This window comes from Myotis daubentonii, chromosome 4 (genome assembly GCF_963259705.1).
Source record: "Myotis daubentonii chromosome 4, mMyoDau2.1, whole genome shotgun sequence".
In the NCBI taxonomy this organism is placed as follows: Eukaryota; Metazoa; Chordata; class Mammalia; order Chiroptera; family Vespertilionidae; genus Myotis; species Myotis daubentonii.
In genome coordinates this window covers 27,628,913-27,645,455 of record NC_081843.1, presented here as the reverse complement: position 1 = coordinate 27,645,455, position 16,543 = coordinate 27,628,913, and the positions used below count along the sequence as shown (strand labels likewise).

At 44.8% G+C, this 16,543-nt stretch overlaps 1 protein-coding gene across 4 annotated transcripts in view; it reads left to right on the top strand.

Moving 5' to 3' along the window:
* SYT17 (synaptotagmin 17) overlaps window positions 1-16,543 on the top strand; it is a 73,437-nt gene that overhangs the window by 41,212 nt on the left and 15,682 nt on the right. For all 4 annotated transcript variants that reach the window (XM_059693298.1, XM_059693300.1, XM_059693299.1 and 1 more), the window contains one exon: window positions 340-495. In XM_059693298.1, the coding sequence (XP_059549281.1) occupies window positions 340-495 (156 nt within the window). The remainder of the gene's footprint in view (window positions 1-339; window positions 496-16,543) is intronic.

Genomic DNA, 16,543 nt, shown 5'->3' with positions numbered 1-16,543 from the left:
TCTGTAAAATGCCCGACACATAGGAGGAGCTCAATAAATATTGGATGGCTGGAGGAAGAGAGGAAGGGGAAAGGAGGAATGAAAGATAGATAGATGATAGATAGATAGATAGATAGATAGATAGATAGATAGATAGATAGATAGATAGAAAAAATGGGTGAATGAAAGGAGGGGTAGGTAGATGGTTGGGTTGTCAGATAGATGGGAAGATGGATGGAAAGAAGGAAGGAGGAATGAATGAGTAACAGAATGAATGGATGGGAAGTTGAGTGGATGAATGGATGGGTGGATTGGATTTCATGATCTCTAACATTCAGTGATGTTGTATCCAATTCTCAGACCCTTTTGTGAAAATCCAGCTGGTACATGGACTCAAGCTTGTGAAAACAAAAAAGACATCCTTCTTACGAGGCACAATTGATCCTTTCTATAATGAATCCTTCAGCTTCAAAGTTCCCCAAGAAGAACTGGAAAACGCCAGCCTAGTGTTTACAGGTAGGTAGACCCTGATGACTCCCCCAGGTGAGGTGTGTTCAAGTTATTATCCTAGAGGTAGAAGGCACCTAGAAAGGGCAATATTTAAAACCTTCATGTCTGGTGTTCAGCTACCTAGTTTTGAATCTACTTACCCTTTGTGAACTTAAGCAAGACTGTTAGGGCCACATAGCATAATTGTTACAAATACAAATTTTGGAAATGTATTTCCTGATATTTCCTCATAATTACTAAAGCCTTGAGCAAGTTACTTAACCCCTCTGAGCCTCAGTTTCTTCAGCTATCAGATGTGGGTAATAATAGTATTTGCTTCTAGGTTTGTTGTAAAGATTAAGTGACTTACAACTTTGGAATAATAAGTGCTCACTATATAAGTTTTTATGATACTACTCAAGTAGCTTACTATCTAATAGGGAAACATGAGAAAATAGGGGCCTCAGAATCTTCAGAGAGGAGGATTTTGAAAGGCTTCCCAGAGGACTTCATGTTTAAGTAGAGGCCACTCTGGTTGGATTTAATCAATTGTTTCCAGGGCATACTAGTTATCCACTGCTGCATAACAAATCACTCTAAAACGTAGTGGCTTAAAACAATGAACATATATTGTCTCATAGTTTCTATGAGTCAGGAATCCGGGAATATCTTTGCTGGGTGTTTCTAGCTAAAGTTCTCAGGTAGGCTGCAGTCAAGGTATTGGCTGGGGCTGCACTGTCATCTGAAGGCTCAACTGGGGGAGGATCTGTTTTCAAGCTCACTGACATAGTTGTTGGCAGAATTCAGTTTCTTGCAGCTGTTAGACTGGGGGTCTGATCCTTCCTGGGTGTTGACCAGTTGACCTGCCTCAGTCCCTCACCACATGGACTTTACCATAGGGCAACTCACAGCATGGCAGATGCCTTCCATCAGAGTGGGCAAGTGAGGGAGCAAGAGAGGGTGAGCAGGATGGAAGCCAGAGCCTTTTTGTAACCTAATCTCAGAAATGACACCCTATCGCTTTTATTCATTAGAAGCACCTCACTTGGTCCAGCTCACACTCAAGGGGAGGGTATTGCACGAGGGCATGACTACTGGAAGGTAGAACCTATTGGGAGTCCTTTTAGAAGCTGCCCACCACAACATGGTTAGAGTTCATAGTAGTCATGGTTATTACATCCTTTGTTCTACTCACGGCAGGGGCTTCACTGATATTACTGTTAATATTCATTTGATCCTACCTTGTCAAGTCAGTATCATCCTCATCAATTTATAGGGCTGAGGACTGAGTCTTAACAACCCACCCAGCATCTCACGCTGGTAGAATTAGGAATCAAGCTCTGGTCTTGTTAACTCTTGTTAGATCAAAGGATCTGCGTTTCCTCAAGCACAAGGTGGTGCTGGCATCGGGGATCTGACAGCATACTTTGAGGAGTCCTGCTCTGGGGTAATTGGCAGCTCTCATTGGTTTAGATCTAGTCTAGAGTCCTGGGCTGCAGGTCTCCAAGGAAGCAGGCCATGGCTGAAACCCCCTTGCATGCAGGGCTTCCTCTGCAGGAGCTTACTGTTTCTCATCGCCTAGATTGGAAATGTTCCGTGCTCCGAGACCCCTCCAGGCAGGTTGGTTCTGAGCTTTCTCGGGCCCGTCAGCAGGAGAGTCAGCAGCCAATTAGGGGATGCCTGCCCTAAGCAGGTAGTGTACCGCTTCTATCTGATGCAGCCTGTGTGGCTGCTGTCCAAGGACCCTGCTGTCCCTGAGATTTTAGGTCAAACACAAGACCGTCCATTGAATCTGTCAATGTTGGAGGGCAGGCAGTGGGAACTACAGTTAGACCTTATTTATTCAATAAATACTTGTTAATTTCAATAAGTACTTAGTCTTTATACTTTATTCAGTAAGTATTTATTGAAAAAGTTGTGTGTAAGTGAACCTACGCTGTTCAAACCTGTGTCATTCAGGGGGCAATTGTATTTTCGATACACAGTTAGGAATCCACAGATGTGAAGGGCTGACTAGTTACCCGTAGATTTCGACTGCATGGGAGTCAGCACCTCTAACCCCGGCTTTGTTCAAGGGTCCACTCTATATTGAACCAAAACCAGATCCAAGCATGGAACATCGATTCCTAAATCCCTACCGAGAATCAAGGACTTAATGTTGCACTGGTTGCGGGAGTGGGGGTGGAGGTCATTGAGAGCCCATATTGGAAAGCCCTGACACTGTTATATTTCATGAAGAATGTAGCACATGGGTATTATAATGAATGACACAACCCAAGGTGTGTAAGGACAAGGAATCAGGAGAGCAGAGGGGTGAAATGCATGGGCTACATGTGGGGGAGGGGGGCGCCTGACCCTTGGGTTTGTGGCCTTGGACAAGATCTGTGTGCTTAGGTTTTTCTCATCTGTAAAATGGGGATCGCTGTACAACAGCATTTCAAAGGATTGTAGCATGAATTAAATGAGGGGGATGCTGAGCACTGTGCCTAGCACCTTTTTTAAAAATATATATTTTTATTGATTTTAGAGAGGAAGGGAGAGGGAGAGAGATAGAAACATCAATGAAGAGAGAGAGTCACTGATTGGCTGCATCCTGCACACCCACAACTGGGGATTGAGCCCGCAACCCGGGCATGTGCTCTTGACCGAAATCGAACCCAGGACCCTTTAGTCCGCAGACCAACGCTCTATCCACGGAGCCAAACTGGCCCGGGCTGTTAACTCTTATTAAAAGGAAATCTTACTGTCTTCATCATCCCCCTTCCACTCCCTTCTCTCTGAAGCCAGCACCTTTAATGTCCAGGTGTGAATCATTCCACACACTTCTCCTTGTTCACACAAACATCATCCACATGTAGAGGATTCAGTTCTTTAAAAGAAGGTGATCATTAATTCGAGAAGTGTGCATGAAGCACCTTTTCTGAGCTGGACACTGTCTCCAAGTACTGGAATGCAGCCGTGAACAAAACAGACCGTCTCTGCTCTTGTGGGCTTCCAGACCATTCTGCGGACATCACTCTGAGACGTGCTTCTCCGTCATTACCAATGAGTGGGTTCAGTCCTTCCAGGTGAACGTAAATGAGAAAGCATCTAACTCTTTATTTTCAATACCTGCGTTATATACCACCGCGTGGAACACTATGGTAAAAGCGGGGGTTATTCATTCCCGGGTGGTGGGGGGAGGTGTGTGACAGAGCTTCCGAGAATGCGATGTGAACTCTGGATGACCCACCTTAGAAAAATACAGAGGGGACAGAAAATTTTGCATGTAGTTCAGAGGTTTTTTGAAACCCATAAACCCCATAAGGCAGAAGCCTCAAACTGGAGTGGCACCCCCAACCCCTCACCCCCACATCTCTCGTTGGACCCACCCTACCTGAGGTGGTTGTCGTCAGCTGCACCCCTCAGACAAGGCCTGTGTTCTCCGTTCATGGAAGACTTGCTTCTCTCTTTTAAACACGGGTTTGGGCCCCTGGCTCAGGGTTCTCTCTCCTCAGGTTAAAAGCCCATTGGAAATGTTCTTTATAGACAAGGAAAGATTGCAGGCCTCCCTGTCCCCTTAGGTAGGGATTCTCGACCCTGGCTGCACTTCAGAATCAGCTGGGAACTTTAAAATGTTACCAGGGGGCACACCCTACCCCAGAGACTATGATTCAGTTAGACTGTGCGGGAGGCCTGGGCTCGATGTTTCTAAAGCACCCCAGATATTTCTAATGCTCAGTCAGGTTCAGAACCATGGCTATGAGTGGAAATCCAGCTGGGTGACATTTTTCATAAAGGGCACTGGCTGGAATAATGAGAGAATACAGACTGAGCTGATATATATCTAGACAAAGCCACTGTTCTCCTGAGTCCAAATCCGTAAGGTTCTAGCTTGCGTTGTTTATAATGAGGGGAAAGAGCTGTTACCTCCAAGCCCATTAACTTGTTTCCAAACACTTCATAAGAAAAGTAAGGTTGATGTGCAATTTGAGCATTTGCCAAGAATCCTGGTAAAAAAGCCTGTAATTATGGTGGGCTGGGCTCCTGAGCCTTTCCTTTCCTGTGTGGGAGAGGGTTCTTCTGTAATCTTCAATCAGGTGATTTCTGCAGCTGAAGTTTAAAGAAAAAATGGAGGAAATTGCTTTTCAACTCCTGGGCTAGCAATAGGCCGTCCAGGAATGTGGAGTGGGGTTGGCCACTGAGGTTATTGGGCTGTAATTGGAAGTGGGGGGTGGGGAGAGAAAAGAAACATAAAAAGATATGCAGCTTGCTGCTGGCTGCTAAAATTTTTAAAATGGAATTACTGTAATTCTACTTCCGGGTGTACACCCAAAGGAATTGAAAGCAGGACTCAGATATGTGCACACCCATGTTCGTAGCAGCATGTTTCACAATAGCTTAAAGACGGGAGCAACCCAAGTGTCCACTGATGGGTGGATACATGGATAAGTAAAATGCGGTCTATGCATATGGTGGAATGTTATTCAGCCTTAGAAGGAACGAGATTCTGACACCCGCTCCAACATGGATGGACCTTGAGGACATTACGCTAAGTGAAGTAAGCCAGATATGAAAGCAGAAGCACCGTATGATTCCATTGGTGTGAGGTACCCCAGTAGTCAGATTGGTAGAGACAGAAAGTAGAATAGAGGTTACAAGGGCTGAGGGGAGGAGGGAGAATGGAATAATAAGAGAATGCAGACTGATCTGATATATATCTAGACAAAGCCATGGGCACAGAGTTTTAGTTTGGGAAGAGGAAAAGGTTCTGAAGGTGGATGGCAGAGGTGATTGCACAACCAATGTGAATTGTCTTAATACCACTGAGTTGTTTATCTAAAAACTGATTAAAATGGTAAATGTTATCTTACCACAATTTGGGGGGGGAAAAGAAAGAGAAAAGAAATGTAGCTTCATGTCTACAGAAACCAGACTCCCTCGGAGCAGTTCAGGGTAGTGCCTGATGCTGAGGCTGGCCCCCTGCAGACTGTCTCCCTGAGACCAGTCACCATTCTTTCACTGCCCCTCTGAGAGGGCAAGCACAGATGCCTGGGGTTCACTATGTGAACTTGGCACTTTTCTTGGCCACTCTGTACCTCAGCTTCCTCATCTGGCAGGTGGGGATAATGGTCCTTGCTTCAGTAGATAGTTGTCAAGTCCAAAATGGCTTAATATATGTAAAGGCCTGGAACGAGCCCTCACCCCCCCCACCCCTCCCTCGCCCCTTCCTCGCCCGGAATCAAACCCGGGACCCTTCAGTCTGCAGGCCGACGCTCTATCCACTGAGCCAAACCAGACAAGGCTTTTCAAGGGACAATAAAACAACCTCAAAAAGAATGATGTATATAACGGATTAATTTCCAGCGCATTCACAGATGCCATTTATGTTGCAAGTCTTCCTTCCTGAATTGTTTTCAATTTTCAATTGAGGGGTTATTCTAAAGCAAATAGATGAACCTGGTGAAAGGGAGAAAGAGAGTGAGGAGGGAGTGTGGGAAAGGGAGGCTTTGTAATGACTTCCATGTGAGGATAGCCTGAAACCCCTTTCTCCAACCTCATCTCCTTCCATCCTTTCTTTCACTTTATGGTTGGAACACATCATAATTCCCCAACTTGTACACTATTTCAAGCCTCTGGGGTCTTACTTGGACTGCTCTGTGTCCTTGTAGAGTTCTTTTTCCCTCCTTTTGGTACGGATTCAAAACCCTCTGCCTTTCTCCTTTCCTTCTTCTAGGGAAAAAGAAGAGAGGAGAAGGGCCCTGACTGGTTTGGCTCAGTGGATAAAGTGTCGGCCTGCAGACTGAAGGGTCCCAGGTTCGATCCCGGTCAAGGGCATGTACTCTAGGAGTCTTTCTAGTTACCTTCTCCTCTCTGTGTGAGGTACCCTCCCCTGGGGCCCCAGTGCTATCCTATGCTTATCTCTGTCATAGTTCTAGTCATATTGGATGGAAATAATCACTCTGATACTCTTTTCTAATTAGAGTGGTTCTCAACCTTCCTAATGCCGCAGCCCTTTAATACAGTTCCTCATGTTGTGGTGACCCCCAACCATAAAATTATTTTCGTTGCTACTTCATAACTGTAATTTTGCTACTGTTATGAATCGTAATGTAAATATTTGATATGCAGGATGTATTTTCATTGTTCGCGACCCACAGGTTGAGAACCGCTGGAATAGAGGATCCAGAAATTGACCCAAGCCATTATACTCAATTAATATTTGACAAAGGAGGCAAGAGCATACAATGCAGTCAAAACAGCCTCTTTAATAAATGGTGCTGGGAAATTTGGTCAGATACATGCAAAAAAATGAAACTAGATCACCAACTTACCCCATACACAAAAACAAACTCAAAATGGCTAAAGGACTTAAATGTAAGACAGGAAACCATAAAAATCCTATAAGACTCCGTAGGCAGCAAAATTGCAGACATATGTCATAACAATATCTTTACAGACACAGATCCTAGGGCAAGAGAGACTAAGGAGAAAATAAACAAATGAGACTACATCAAAATAAAAAGCTTCTGCACAGCAAAAGAAACCATCAACAAAACAACAAGAAAGCCCACTGCATGGGAGAACATATTTGCCAATGCTATCTCAGATATGGGTTTAATCTCCAGAATTTACAGGGAACTCATACAACTTAACAAAAGGAAGATAAACCATCCAATCAAAAAATGGTCAAAGGACCTAAATAGACACTTTTTGAAAGAGGACATAAAGAAGACCGAAAGACATAGGAAAACATGCTCAAAGTCACTAATCATCCAAGAGGTGCAAATCAGAACGACAATGAGCTACCATCTCACACCTGTCTGAATGGCTATCACCAACAAATGACAAGTGCTGGTGAGGATGTGGAGAAAAAGGAACCCTTGTGCACTGCTGGTGGGAATGCAAATTGGTGCAGCCACTGCAGAAAACAATAGGGAGATTCCTCAAAAAATTAAAAATGGAACTCCCATTTGACCCAGTAATCCCACTTCTGGGAATGTATGCAAAGAAACCAGAAACACCAAACAGAAAGGACATATGCACCCCTATGTTCATAGCAGCACAATTTACAATAGCTAAGATTTGGAAACAGCCTAAGTGCCCATCAGCAGATGAATGGATTAAAATACTGTGGTACATCTACATAAAGGAATACTGCACTGCTATAAAAAAGGAACTCTTACCTTTTGCAACAGCATGGATGGACCTGGAGAGCATTATGCTAAGTGAAATAAGCCAGTCAGAGAAACATAAATATCACATGCTCTCACTCATATGTGGGAATACTAATGAGCAACACATACTGATGAACAAAAATAGATCCAGAGACAAAGAAACAATGAACAGCCTGTCCAACCTTAGAGAGAAGGCAGAGGCGGGGGGGGGGGGGGAGGGCAGTAAGCGATCAACCGAAGGACTTGTATGCATGCATATTAGCATAATCAGTGGACACAGACACTGGGGCAATGGGGGCTTGTCCTGGGTGGTGGGAGTGGTTGGGGTGGAGGGTCAATCGGGGGAAAAAGGAGACACATGTAATACTTTAAACAATAAAAAAAAAAAATCTAATTTGAACTCCAAAGCAACCTAAATGTCCATCAGCAGGAAACTGGAAAAACAAATTTTGATATATGAGAGGTACTACTCAGTAACAAAGAGGAATAAATCAATTCAACAATATCAGTTGCTCTCAAAAAATTTATGGGTGAAAGAAGCCAAACACAAAAGTATACACACAATATGATTCCACTGATATCAAGTTCAAAAACATGGAAAAAAATGAATATATGAGGTTGGAAATCAGAATAGTGGTTCTTCTGGTAAGGAAGGGATTGACTGGTAAGGGGAAAACAGGCAGACTTTAAAGAGGTATGACAATCTTCTATATCTCTGTTGGGATGTTGGTTACATGAGTGTATACATTTGTCAAAACTGAATTTTACTATGTATATTTATACCAAATTAAAAACAACAACATTGGCTTTCATGAGATTAGTTCAGAAAATTGCAAGGGAACATAAGAAAGTGTGAGGGAAACTATACACACATTAAATTGTATCAATCTTTTGAGAAATTTGTAGAGCATAAAGAATTTATAAATACATAACCAGTCTCTAAAGTAGACTGTATGTATTCAGTTTTAGATAGAATTACTGGTTATATGGAGAGGAATGTATAATTCTTATAAAATTTCTGCTAATGAAAAATCCAAATAAGAAACAGAATATGGGAGAAGTTAAGACAGGTGTGAAGACTTTAGAGTCAGATATTAAAAAAAAGAATAATTTTTTAAAATTAAAGAATGCAAAATAGAACATAATTAATATTCAATAATACAGTTAAAATGTTCTTAGATATTTAAAAAAACATTGATACTGGGAAATGAAAGCACTTGCCTTGTCCTAAATAAAATGAGCAGTAACCAACTCTTTAATAGTGTTCAAAATAGTGTTCAAAAGAAGAACCCCTCAAATGTGCAAAGGGAGAGTGAAAAAATGTTAATTTCAAAAGAGATAAAACATGTACCATGATATGGAAAAAATTACATTCTCTTAATCAACTCATATGACATTTTCTTTTGAGGAAGAGTTCCCTTTTTCAGAAAATGTTTTTATGAGAGTGGGGTTCTAAGAGTAGCAAAGCATTAAGGCTCATAAGGCTCTGAGTTGCTGAGAAAGATTTGGCTCTTCTCAGAAAAACATCTCGGAGCAAGGAAGAAGCAGCAACATTAAGACTTCCCACTGACTTTGCAAGAGAAATTATATGAATCAGGACACAATAAATGGCATTCTCTTAAAGTACTGGAAGAAAATAACTTCCGGCTGTTATTTATATACCCAGCAAAAATATCTTTTAAAAATGAAGATAAACAAAGCTATTCTTAGGGGGCGGGGGGGGGGGGGCAGGAAGCAAGAGAATTTGTTTCTATAAGACCTACATTATAGGGAGAGCTTCTTAGAGAAAGAAAATAATCACAGAGGGAAACTAAAAGAATGAATAAAGTAATAAAGAACAGTCGAAAGAATTAATAGGCATATAAGAGAACGGAATATTGATTGACTGTTGATGTACAGAACAGTGATAGTAATGTTTTGTGGGGTTTAAAATAAATAGAATGAAAATGTCAAACAATGCAAAGACAAAAATGAAGTTAAGGTGTTTGAAGTTTCTATTATTACCAGGAAAATTGTAAAAGTAAAAAAATAATAATTATTTTAGACTGTACTGAATGAAAAACTTCTCTAAATAATAAGAGGCAGCCCTAGCCAGTTTGGCTCAGTGGATAGAGCCTTGGCCTGCAGACTGAAGAGTACTGGGTTCGATTCTGGTCAAAGGCACGTACCTCGGTTGCAGGCTTCTCCCTGGCCCCGGAGGCAACCAATCGATGTGTTTCTCTCACATCAATATTTCTCTCTGTCTTTCTCTTTTCCATTCTCTCTAAAAATCAATGGAAAAATATCCTCAGGTGAGGATTAAAAAATAAAAATAAGTAAGTAAGTAAATAAATAAATAAGTAAAGGCAGAAGTAACCCAATAAAGTGGGGCCTTGACTTACGAGTTTAATTCGTTCCGAGACCGAGCTCATTAAGGAGCTTGTTAAGGAGCTCGTTAACTCAAATTACTCTATCAACTCAATGTTAAAAATCTGCCGGGAGACAGCTGGTATCTCAAAAAACTGTCAGTGGGGACACTCCTAAGTCAAGGCCCCACTGTAGAGTCTATACTATAGAGCCCATACTGTCCTGCCTCCACCCCACCCCGCTGTCTGCTCGGAGGCCTCTCTGGCCCCTCCGTGTGAGTGAGTTCCAAGGCACCTGGTCTATTTTCCATAATTGCTTGGCTTTCTGCAGCTGTAGCATCAAATTGGCTAATTGAATCTGCTGGTGAGATGAGCTGGGAGGGGAGGCATGATGGAGAATGAGATGGGAGGTCTGTGACACATGCTGCCACCCTCTTGCCTGGGACGACCCCAGATTGAATGGGCATCGGAGGACATGTTGAAAGTGTCAGGGTCTGAGTAGTGGGACAGTGGAGAAGCCGGGGTTTTCCAGCACAGGAAGCCAGTGTGAGAGGGGCATAGCCCCTCTGTGAGCCAGAAACTCCCTTGAGATGGAGAGATGCTGTGCATTTGTTCTGTGGCACAGATGTTCTCCAGTATCTGGCTCTGGCCTCAGCCCACCCATGCCACTCCTCCTCCCTGCAGCCTCCCAGCAGCCTGTGGCTTCTACCCTCCCAACCCAACGTACTGGGCACCAGGCCCAGCTCTGCCTCCTAGAGAGACAGTTGAACAGCCATGCAAAGCATAGATTGGAGTGAGATACAATTTGGCTCAAATGTTACACCACTTAGCAAGTATGTGTGACCTTGGGCAAATGACATCCCTTTTCTGAACTTGAGTGTCCTCTGTTACAACCTTCCAATCTTTTTTGTTGTTGTTGTTAATCCTCACCCGAGGATATTTTTCCATTGATTTTTAGGGAGAGTGGAAGAGAGAGGGAAAGACAGAAAGAAACATCGATGTGAGAGAAACACATCAGTTGGTTGCCTCCTGCATGAGCCCCAACCAGGGCCTGGGCCAGGGAGGAGCCTGCAACCAAGGTACCTGCCCTTGACCAGAGTACCCTTTGGTCTTCAGGCCTATGCTCTATCCACTGAGCCAAACTGGCCAGGGCATAACCTTCCTATCTTGATACTTCATGTCAAAAGCTTTGAGACAGGGCCTTCCTCGTAGTTAGTGCTCAGTAAATACCAGATATGATGATGATGATGATGATGATGATGATGATGATGATGAAGAATTTTTGATGGACCCTGCCATAGAAGAGAAGACCCTAGAGTTACACGTACTTGGGTTTGCATCTTGGCCCCACTGTTAACTAGCTGTGTGACTTCAAGCAAATGGCTCCACCTCTCTGAGCTCCAACTTTCTCTTGTGTAAAATGTAGCAGATCATTCCTACTATGGGAACTAAAGGCAAATCAGCATGTGGACCCATCCATCCCAGGAGTCACTTGGAAGATCACATCTGCTGTTTTAATCATCACAATGTGCCTGAGAGGTGAAACCCTGGCACTTTTGAGATAAATAGCTCAGCCCAGCTCCTATGGTTATCTCCCCTCTCATCTTCCTCACCTAATCACCATCACCCCAAAGCTACCAGCTGGTACAGTCTGGGAGCCAGGGATTGACACTAAAGCTGTGCCAACCAGCCACAGAACCAGACCAGTTTGTGCTCCCAGAAGTGCCCTGGGGTTGGCAATGTGTAAAAGGAGTTGGCAGCAGGCACTTGGCTCCAAGCCCTGCCCAATCATGGGAAGCAAGAGGCAGAGTGGGGACACTAAAGCCACTGCTTTCTAGCCAAAGGGGCATGAAAGTGGGCCCCTAAGAGCTAGAGTGTGGGAAGATTGCAGAAAGGAGGCAGCTCCTCACGAAGGGGTCCCATAAACTGACGTATAAACTCCTGGGCCCATTCCTGAGCTACATGTGAGTGGATATGACCCTCAACAGTACACCAGAGACTGTGAGAACTAATCTACAGGTAGACCACCACCTAGGTCCTGAGCTGACTCCTGGGGGACCGATGCAAATAACCTGCAAAGGCTTTCAAAACCAAACTGACATGGAATAACAGCACACAGAAGGCTGGCTAGAACTTGTGGTCTGAACCTAATCTGGTCAATTGCCAGCTACAACTAAAAAAAAAAAAATCAACATATTAAATAGGATTTAAACAAGACCTAGAGCTTTGTAACATAATATTCAAAATGTCTAGAATACAATCCAAAATTACTTGATTTATGAAGAACCAGCAAAAGCTGGCAAATTCTTAGAGGAAATATAATCAGTAGACACCAACTAGAATATGACCCAGATGTTAGAATTATCAAAGACTTTAAAGCAGTTACAATAACCATGCTCCAAGAAGTAAGGGTGAACCTCTAGAAAAGAATGGTAAGTTGGAGAATATCAGCAGATCAGAAGAGAAATAGAAGATATAAAAAAGATCCAAATGAAAATCCTAGAATGGAAAAGTACAATAACTGAAACAAAATATTCACTGGATGGGCTCAAAAGCAGAATGCAGATGACAGAGGAAAGAGTTCATGAACTTGAAGACAGATCAAGAGAAAGTATGCAGTCTAAGCAACAGAGTAAAAAGACTGGGGAAAAGTGAAGCAGAAAGGGGGAGGAAAGAGAACTATGGTATAATATTAAAAAGTTCAGTATTCATGTCCTGTGGATCCCAGAAGCAGAAACAGTTGGAAGCATTGGGATGGGGGTGAGTGACTCACCCTTGGAGGATCCCTGAGTGCCTTAGCAGGTTCCTGGGCCCCCAGCTCAGGAGAGCCACTGCTGTCCTTCCCTTCCCAGAAAGCGTTAACCGGTCATGAGCAGACAGTATTGCACTGTGGACAAAGTCAGCCAGACCTGGCTTCAGACTGTGTGACTACGGGCAAATGGCTCTACCCTTCTGCAGCTCAGTTTCCTCATCTAAACAACAAGGACAGTAGTACTTACATGTATCATGAACCTCTTAAGTGTTCATTGTCTCACTTAATCTTTCAACAAGCATTTAAAGTCTGATGTATTTCATGCCTGCGTTTCAGTTAGGGAAACAAGTTCAGAGTAAGGAAGTACAAAGCCTGAGAGAACAATCCCCACGAGACTGGCCTCACTTCGGACATTAGCTGTAGATTCAGGGCTTCCCAGAAACACCCTCACTTCGGACCAGTTCACTACAAATTTGGGATCTCTGCGACTACCCTGGGGTACAATAATTTACTAGAGCAAATGAGGTCAGCACTGCTTATGACGACAGTTTTATGATAGCGAAAGGGTACAAATTAAAATCAGCCCAGTAAAGAGACACACAGGACAAGGGGTCCAGATGCGGAGGGTCCAGTCACCTCCCTGAAGAGTCATGGGCACATTACGTCCCCTGGTCGCTAAGTGTGACATTGTGCGCAGAGTATTATGAACCAGGGAAGAGCACTGAGCCTTTGGTGCCCAGAGTTTTTACTGGGGCTCAGTCACTGTCCGGCAACTGACCTTCAGTCTCCAGGGCCTCATACCTTAGTCATCAGTTTCTCCCGAGGTCTGAGCTGACAATGCATGGCCCTAAAGCTGCCATCATAGATCACATATTAGACTGTCCAGTGGCCCAAGCCCCAGGCAAACAAAGGCACTTCCGCAGGACATTCCAGAGGCCTGGAGGTCACCTCCCAGGAGCCAGGAGCAAAGACCGGACCTCTCTTCTAGGAAAGCAAGTTCACGCAGCCAAGTCATCCAGCACGTGAGTGGCTGAGCCGAGCTTCAACGCAGGCCATTTGGTTTAAAAGCCTTCCTCCCTCTTAACCACTACACCTGGGGTGCCTATGGGTCACCTGGGGATCTTGTTCAAATGCAGATTCTGGCCTGGCCAGCGTGGCTCCATGGTTGAGAGTCAATCAATGAACCAGGAGGTCACGGTTCGATTCCCAGTCAGGGTACATGCCCAGATTGTGGGCTCGATCCCCAGTGTGGGGCGTGCAGGAGGCAGCCAGTCAATGATTCTCTCTCATCATTGATGTTTCTATCTCTCTCTCCCTCTCCCTTCCTCTCTGAAATCAATAATATATATGTATATATGTATTTTTTAATGCAGATTCTGAGTCTTTCAGTGTGGGGTGGGGCCTGAGCATCTGTATTTGTAATAGCTCCGGGTGACACCGTTGCAGGTTTGAGTGAATAGGGAGTAGAGCCTTCCTCTGTCCTCCCACTTTACCCCAGTGTGTCCAGCCTGTACGATAAGACGTGTGTGTGTGTGTGTGTGTGTGTGTGTGTGTGTGTGCGCGTGCGCACGCTTTCTAAGGACATAGAGAGGTCTTCGGAGGGTTTTGACCAGGGAAGTGCTATGATCTGGATAGTGTTTTAAAATATTCCAGCTGTGCCAAAACCGGTTTGGCTCAGTGGATAGAGCGTCGGCCTGCGGACTGAAAGGTCCCGGGTTCGATTCCGGTCAAGGGCATGTACCTGGGTTGCGGGCACATCCCCAGTGGGGGATGTGCTGGAGGCGACTGATCGATGTTTCTCTCTCATCGATGTTTCTGACTCTCTATCTCTCTCCCTTCCTCTCTGTAAAAAATCAATAAAATATATTTAAATAAAAACAAATATTCCAGCTGTTGAGTGGAGAATGGATTGTAGAAGAGCAAGGGGGGAGCCAGTGCCCATCTGGGAGGCCATAGTGCTGGCCCAGGACAGAGGTGATGGTGGCCTGGAGCAGGGAGGTGGCAGGAGGGTTTCAGAGAAGCAACTCAGGGGGCTGTAGCACTGGAGGCAGAGTCAACAGAACGTGCTGGTGAATCAGCTGTGAAGGACCGTCCCTGTCTTGACAAGTGACTTAACTCCTCTGAGCCAGGATTTCCTTGTCTGAGATGTCAGTTGCCACCTCACAGAGCATTGTGGGAACAAAGGAAATGATGCCTGTAATATGCTAGCACAGTGCAGGCGTATAGGGAGGGCTCGGGGGATTGCGGCATTGAACCTGGATGTGGGCAGAGGCAGAACTCCAGCCACTGGTCGGGGATAGAAGCAGAGACCTGTTCCCCTGGGGTTCTCTAGCAGAGCGCAGAGCCCACAGTGGCACCCCCACCCCAGCCTCTCCCCCAGAGAGCTCCCTGAGGCTGCCGAGTCCAGCCGGGCGGTAAACCTTGGCTGGATCTTAAACATTCATCGGGTTCCAGTGACAGCCTTTGAAGACCAGGCCAGCTGCCAGGACTCCTGGGATTTTTGTCCCATTTTCATGGCTTTTTAATGATTTGGGTGCCTTTGGATGGATCCTCGTTCCAGGCAACTCCTCATGGGGGAGAACATTAGGGGGTTGGGCGTTTATCCAACCCCACGTGTCCCCGCAGAGCCTGAGGTGGGTAGTGTGGGAACCCAGCCAGCCAAGGCCCGGAGCAGCCTTGCCTGGTGCCTCGGCACTGGCTCTGTTTGCCTGGGTGTGTGAGATGAAGGCTCGTGCTGGAATACCATCAGAGACCAAGAGCATCCTTTCTGTTCACCACCCGTCCTGACGTCACCAGCCCAGAGCTGCCCATGAGCGGGAGAAGGCTTAACCTTTAAAATGCCAGGGTCTGCAGGGTAGTGTCACCAGTCTCCATACATTTCCAGGAAACTTTTTGCTGTAGTGAAGATAGCTGTGGCTTAGGAGTCAGAAAACCGGATTCCCGGAGCTTGGTTGCTGTATCAACTTGAGCAGGACCCATTTTCCCATCTTTCAAATGCGTATAATAAATGAACTACCTGAGGGTTGTTTATTCCGTTTTTAACAATAAAGTAGCAAACACACATACGGAGCTTCCTTCGTGTCAGGCACTGCTCCAAGTATTTCACACAAATTAGCTCATTTAATCCTCGTAGCAACACTCTGGTGCAGGAATCATCATTTTATGGAAGAGGAAACTGAGGCAGCAGTAGGGTAAGTAGCTTGCCTGAGATCCTGGAGCCAGGATTCAAACTCAGAATCTGGGCTCTCAATCTCTGGGTTACACAGCCTCAAATATTTATGAAGCCCCTACTATATTGAGATGCTGCGCTAATTGCTGGAGAAATAGCAGAAAGACAGAATAATTCATCCATTGTTATGCTGGCATTCTAGTTGGGGTGAGACAAACAAAAACATAGACACCTAAATAATAATAGAGTCAGGCAGCCGAGAGGACCTGAGCATTGCCATAAACTGAGAAAGGGCCAGTTGGCAGAGATAGGGGCGAGGAGCATTCTAGGCAGAGGAATGGCAAGTGCAACGGTCCTGGGGCAAGAATTAGCTTATTTTGTTCAAAGAAGAGGAGGAAGGCCAGTGAGGTCAGAGCAATAAGTAGGAGTCATGGTAAGGAGCTTAGATGGTAAGCATTAATTGAGCACCGACTATGAAGGCTGCTAGGCCCTGGGGAAACAGAAGTGAACAAGACTGATGTGCCTCCTGCCTTCCTAAGGGATGCGGACATGTGTGCAAGGACACTCAGCACTTAGCAGATGCTCAGCGCGTGTGACTTTCAGTTTTCTCCTGTTTGTAACTTGACATGAAAACTGCTTCCCTGGGCCCCTT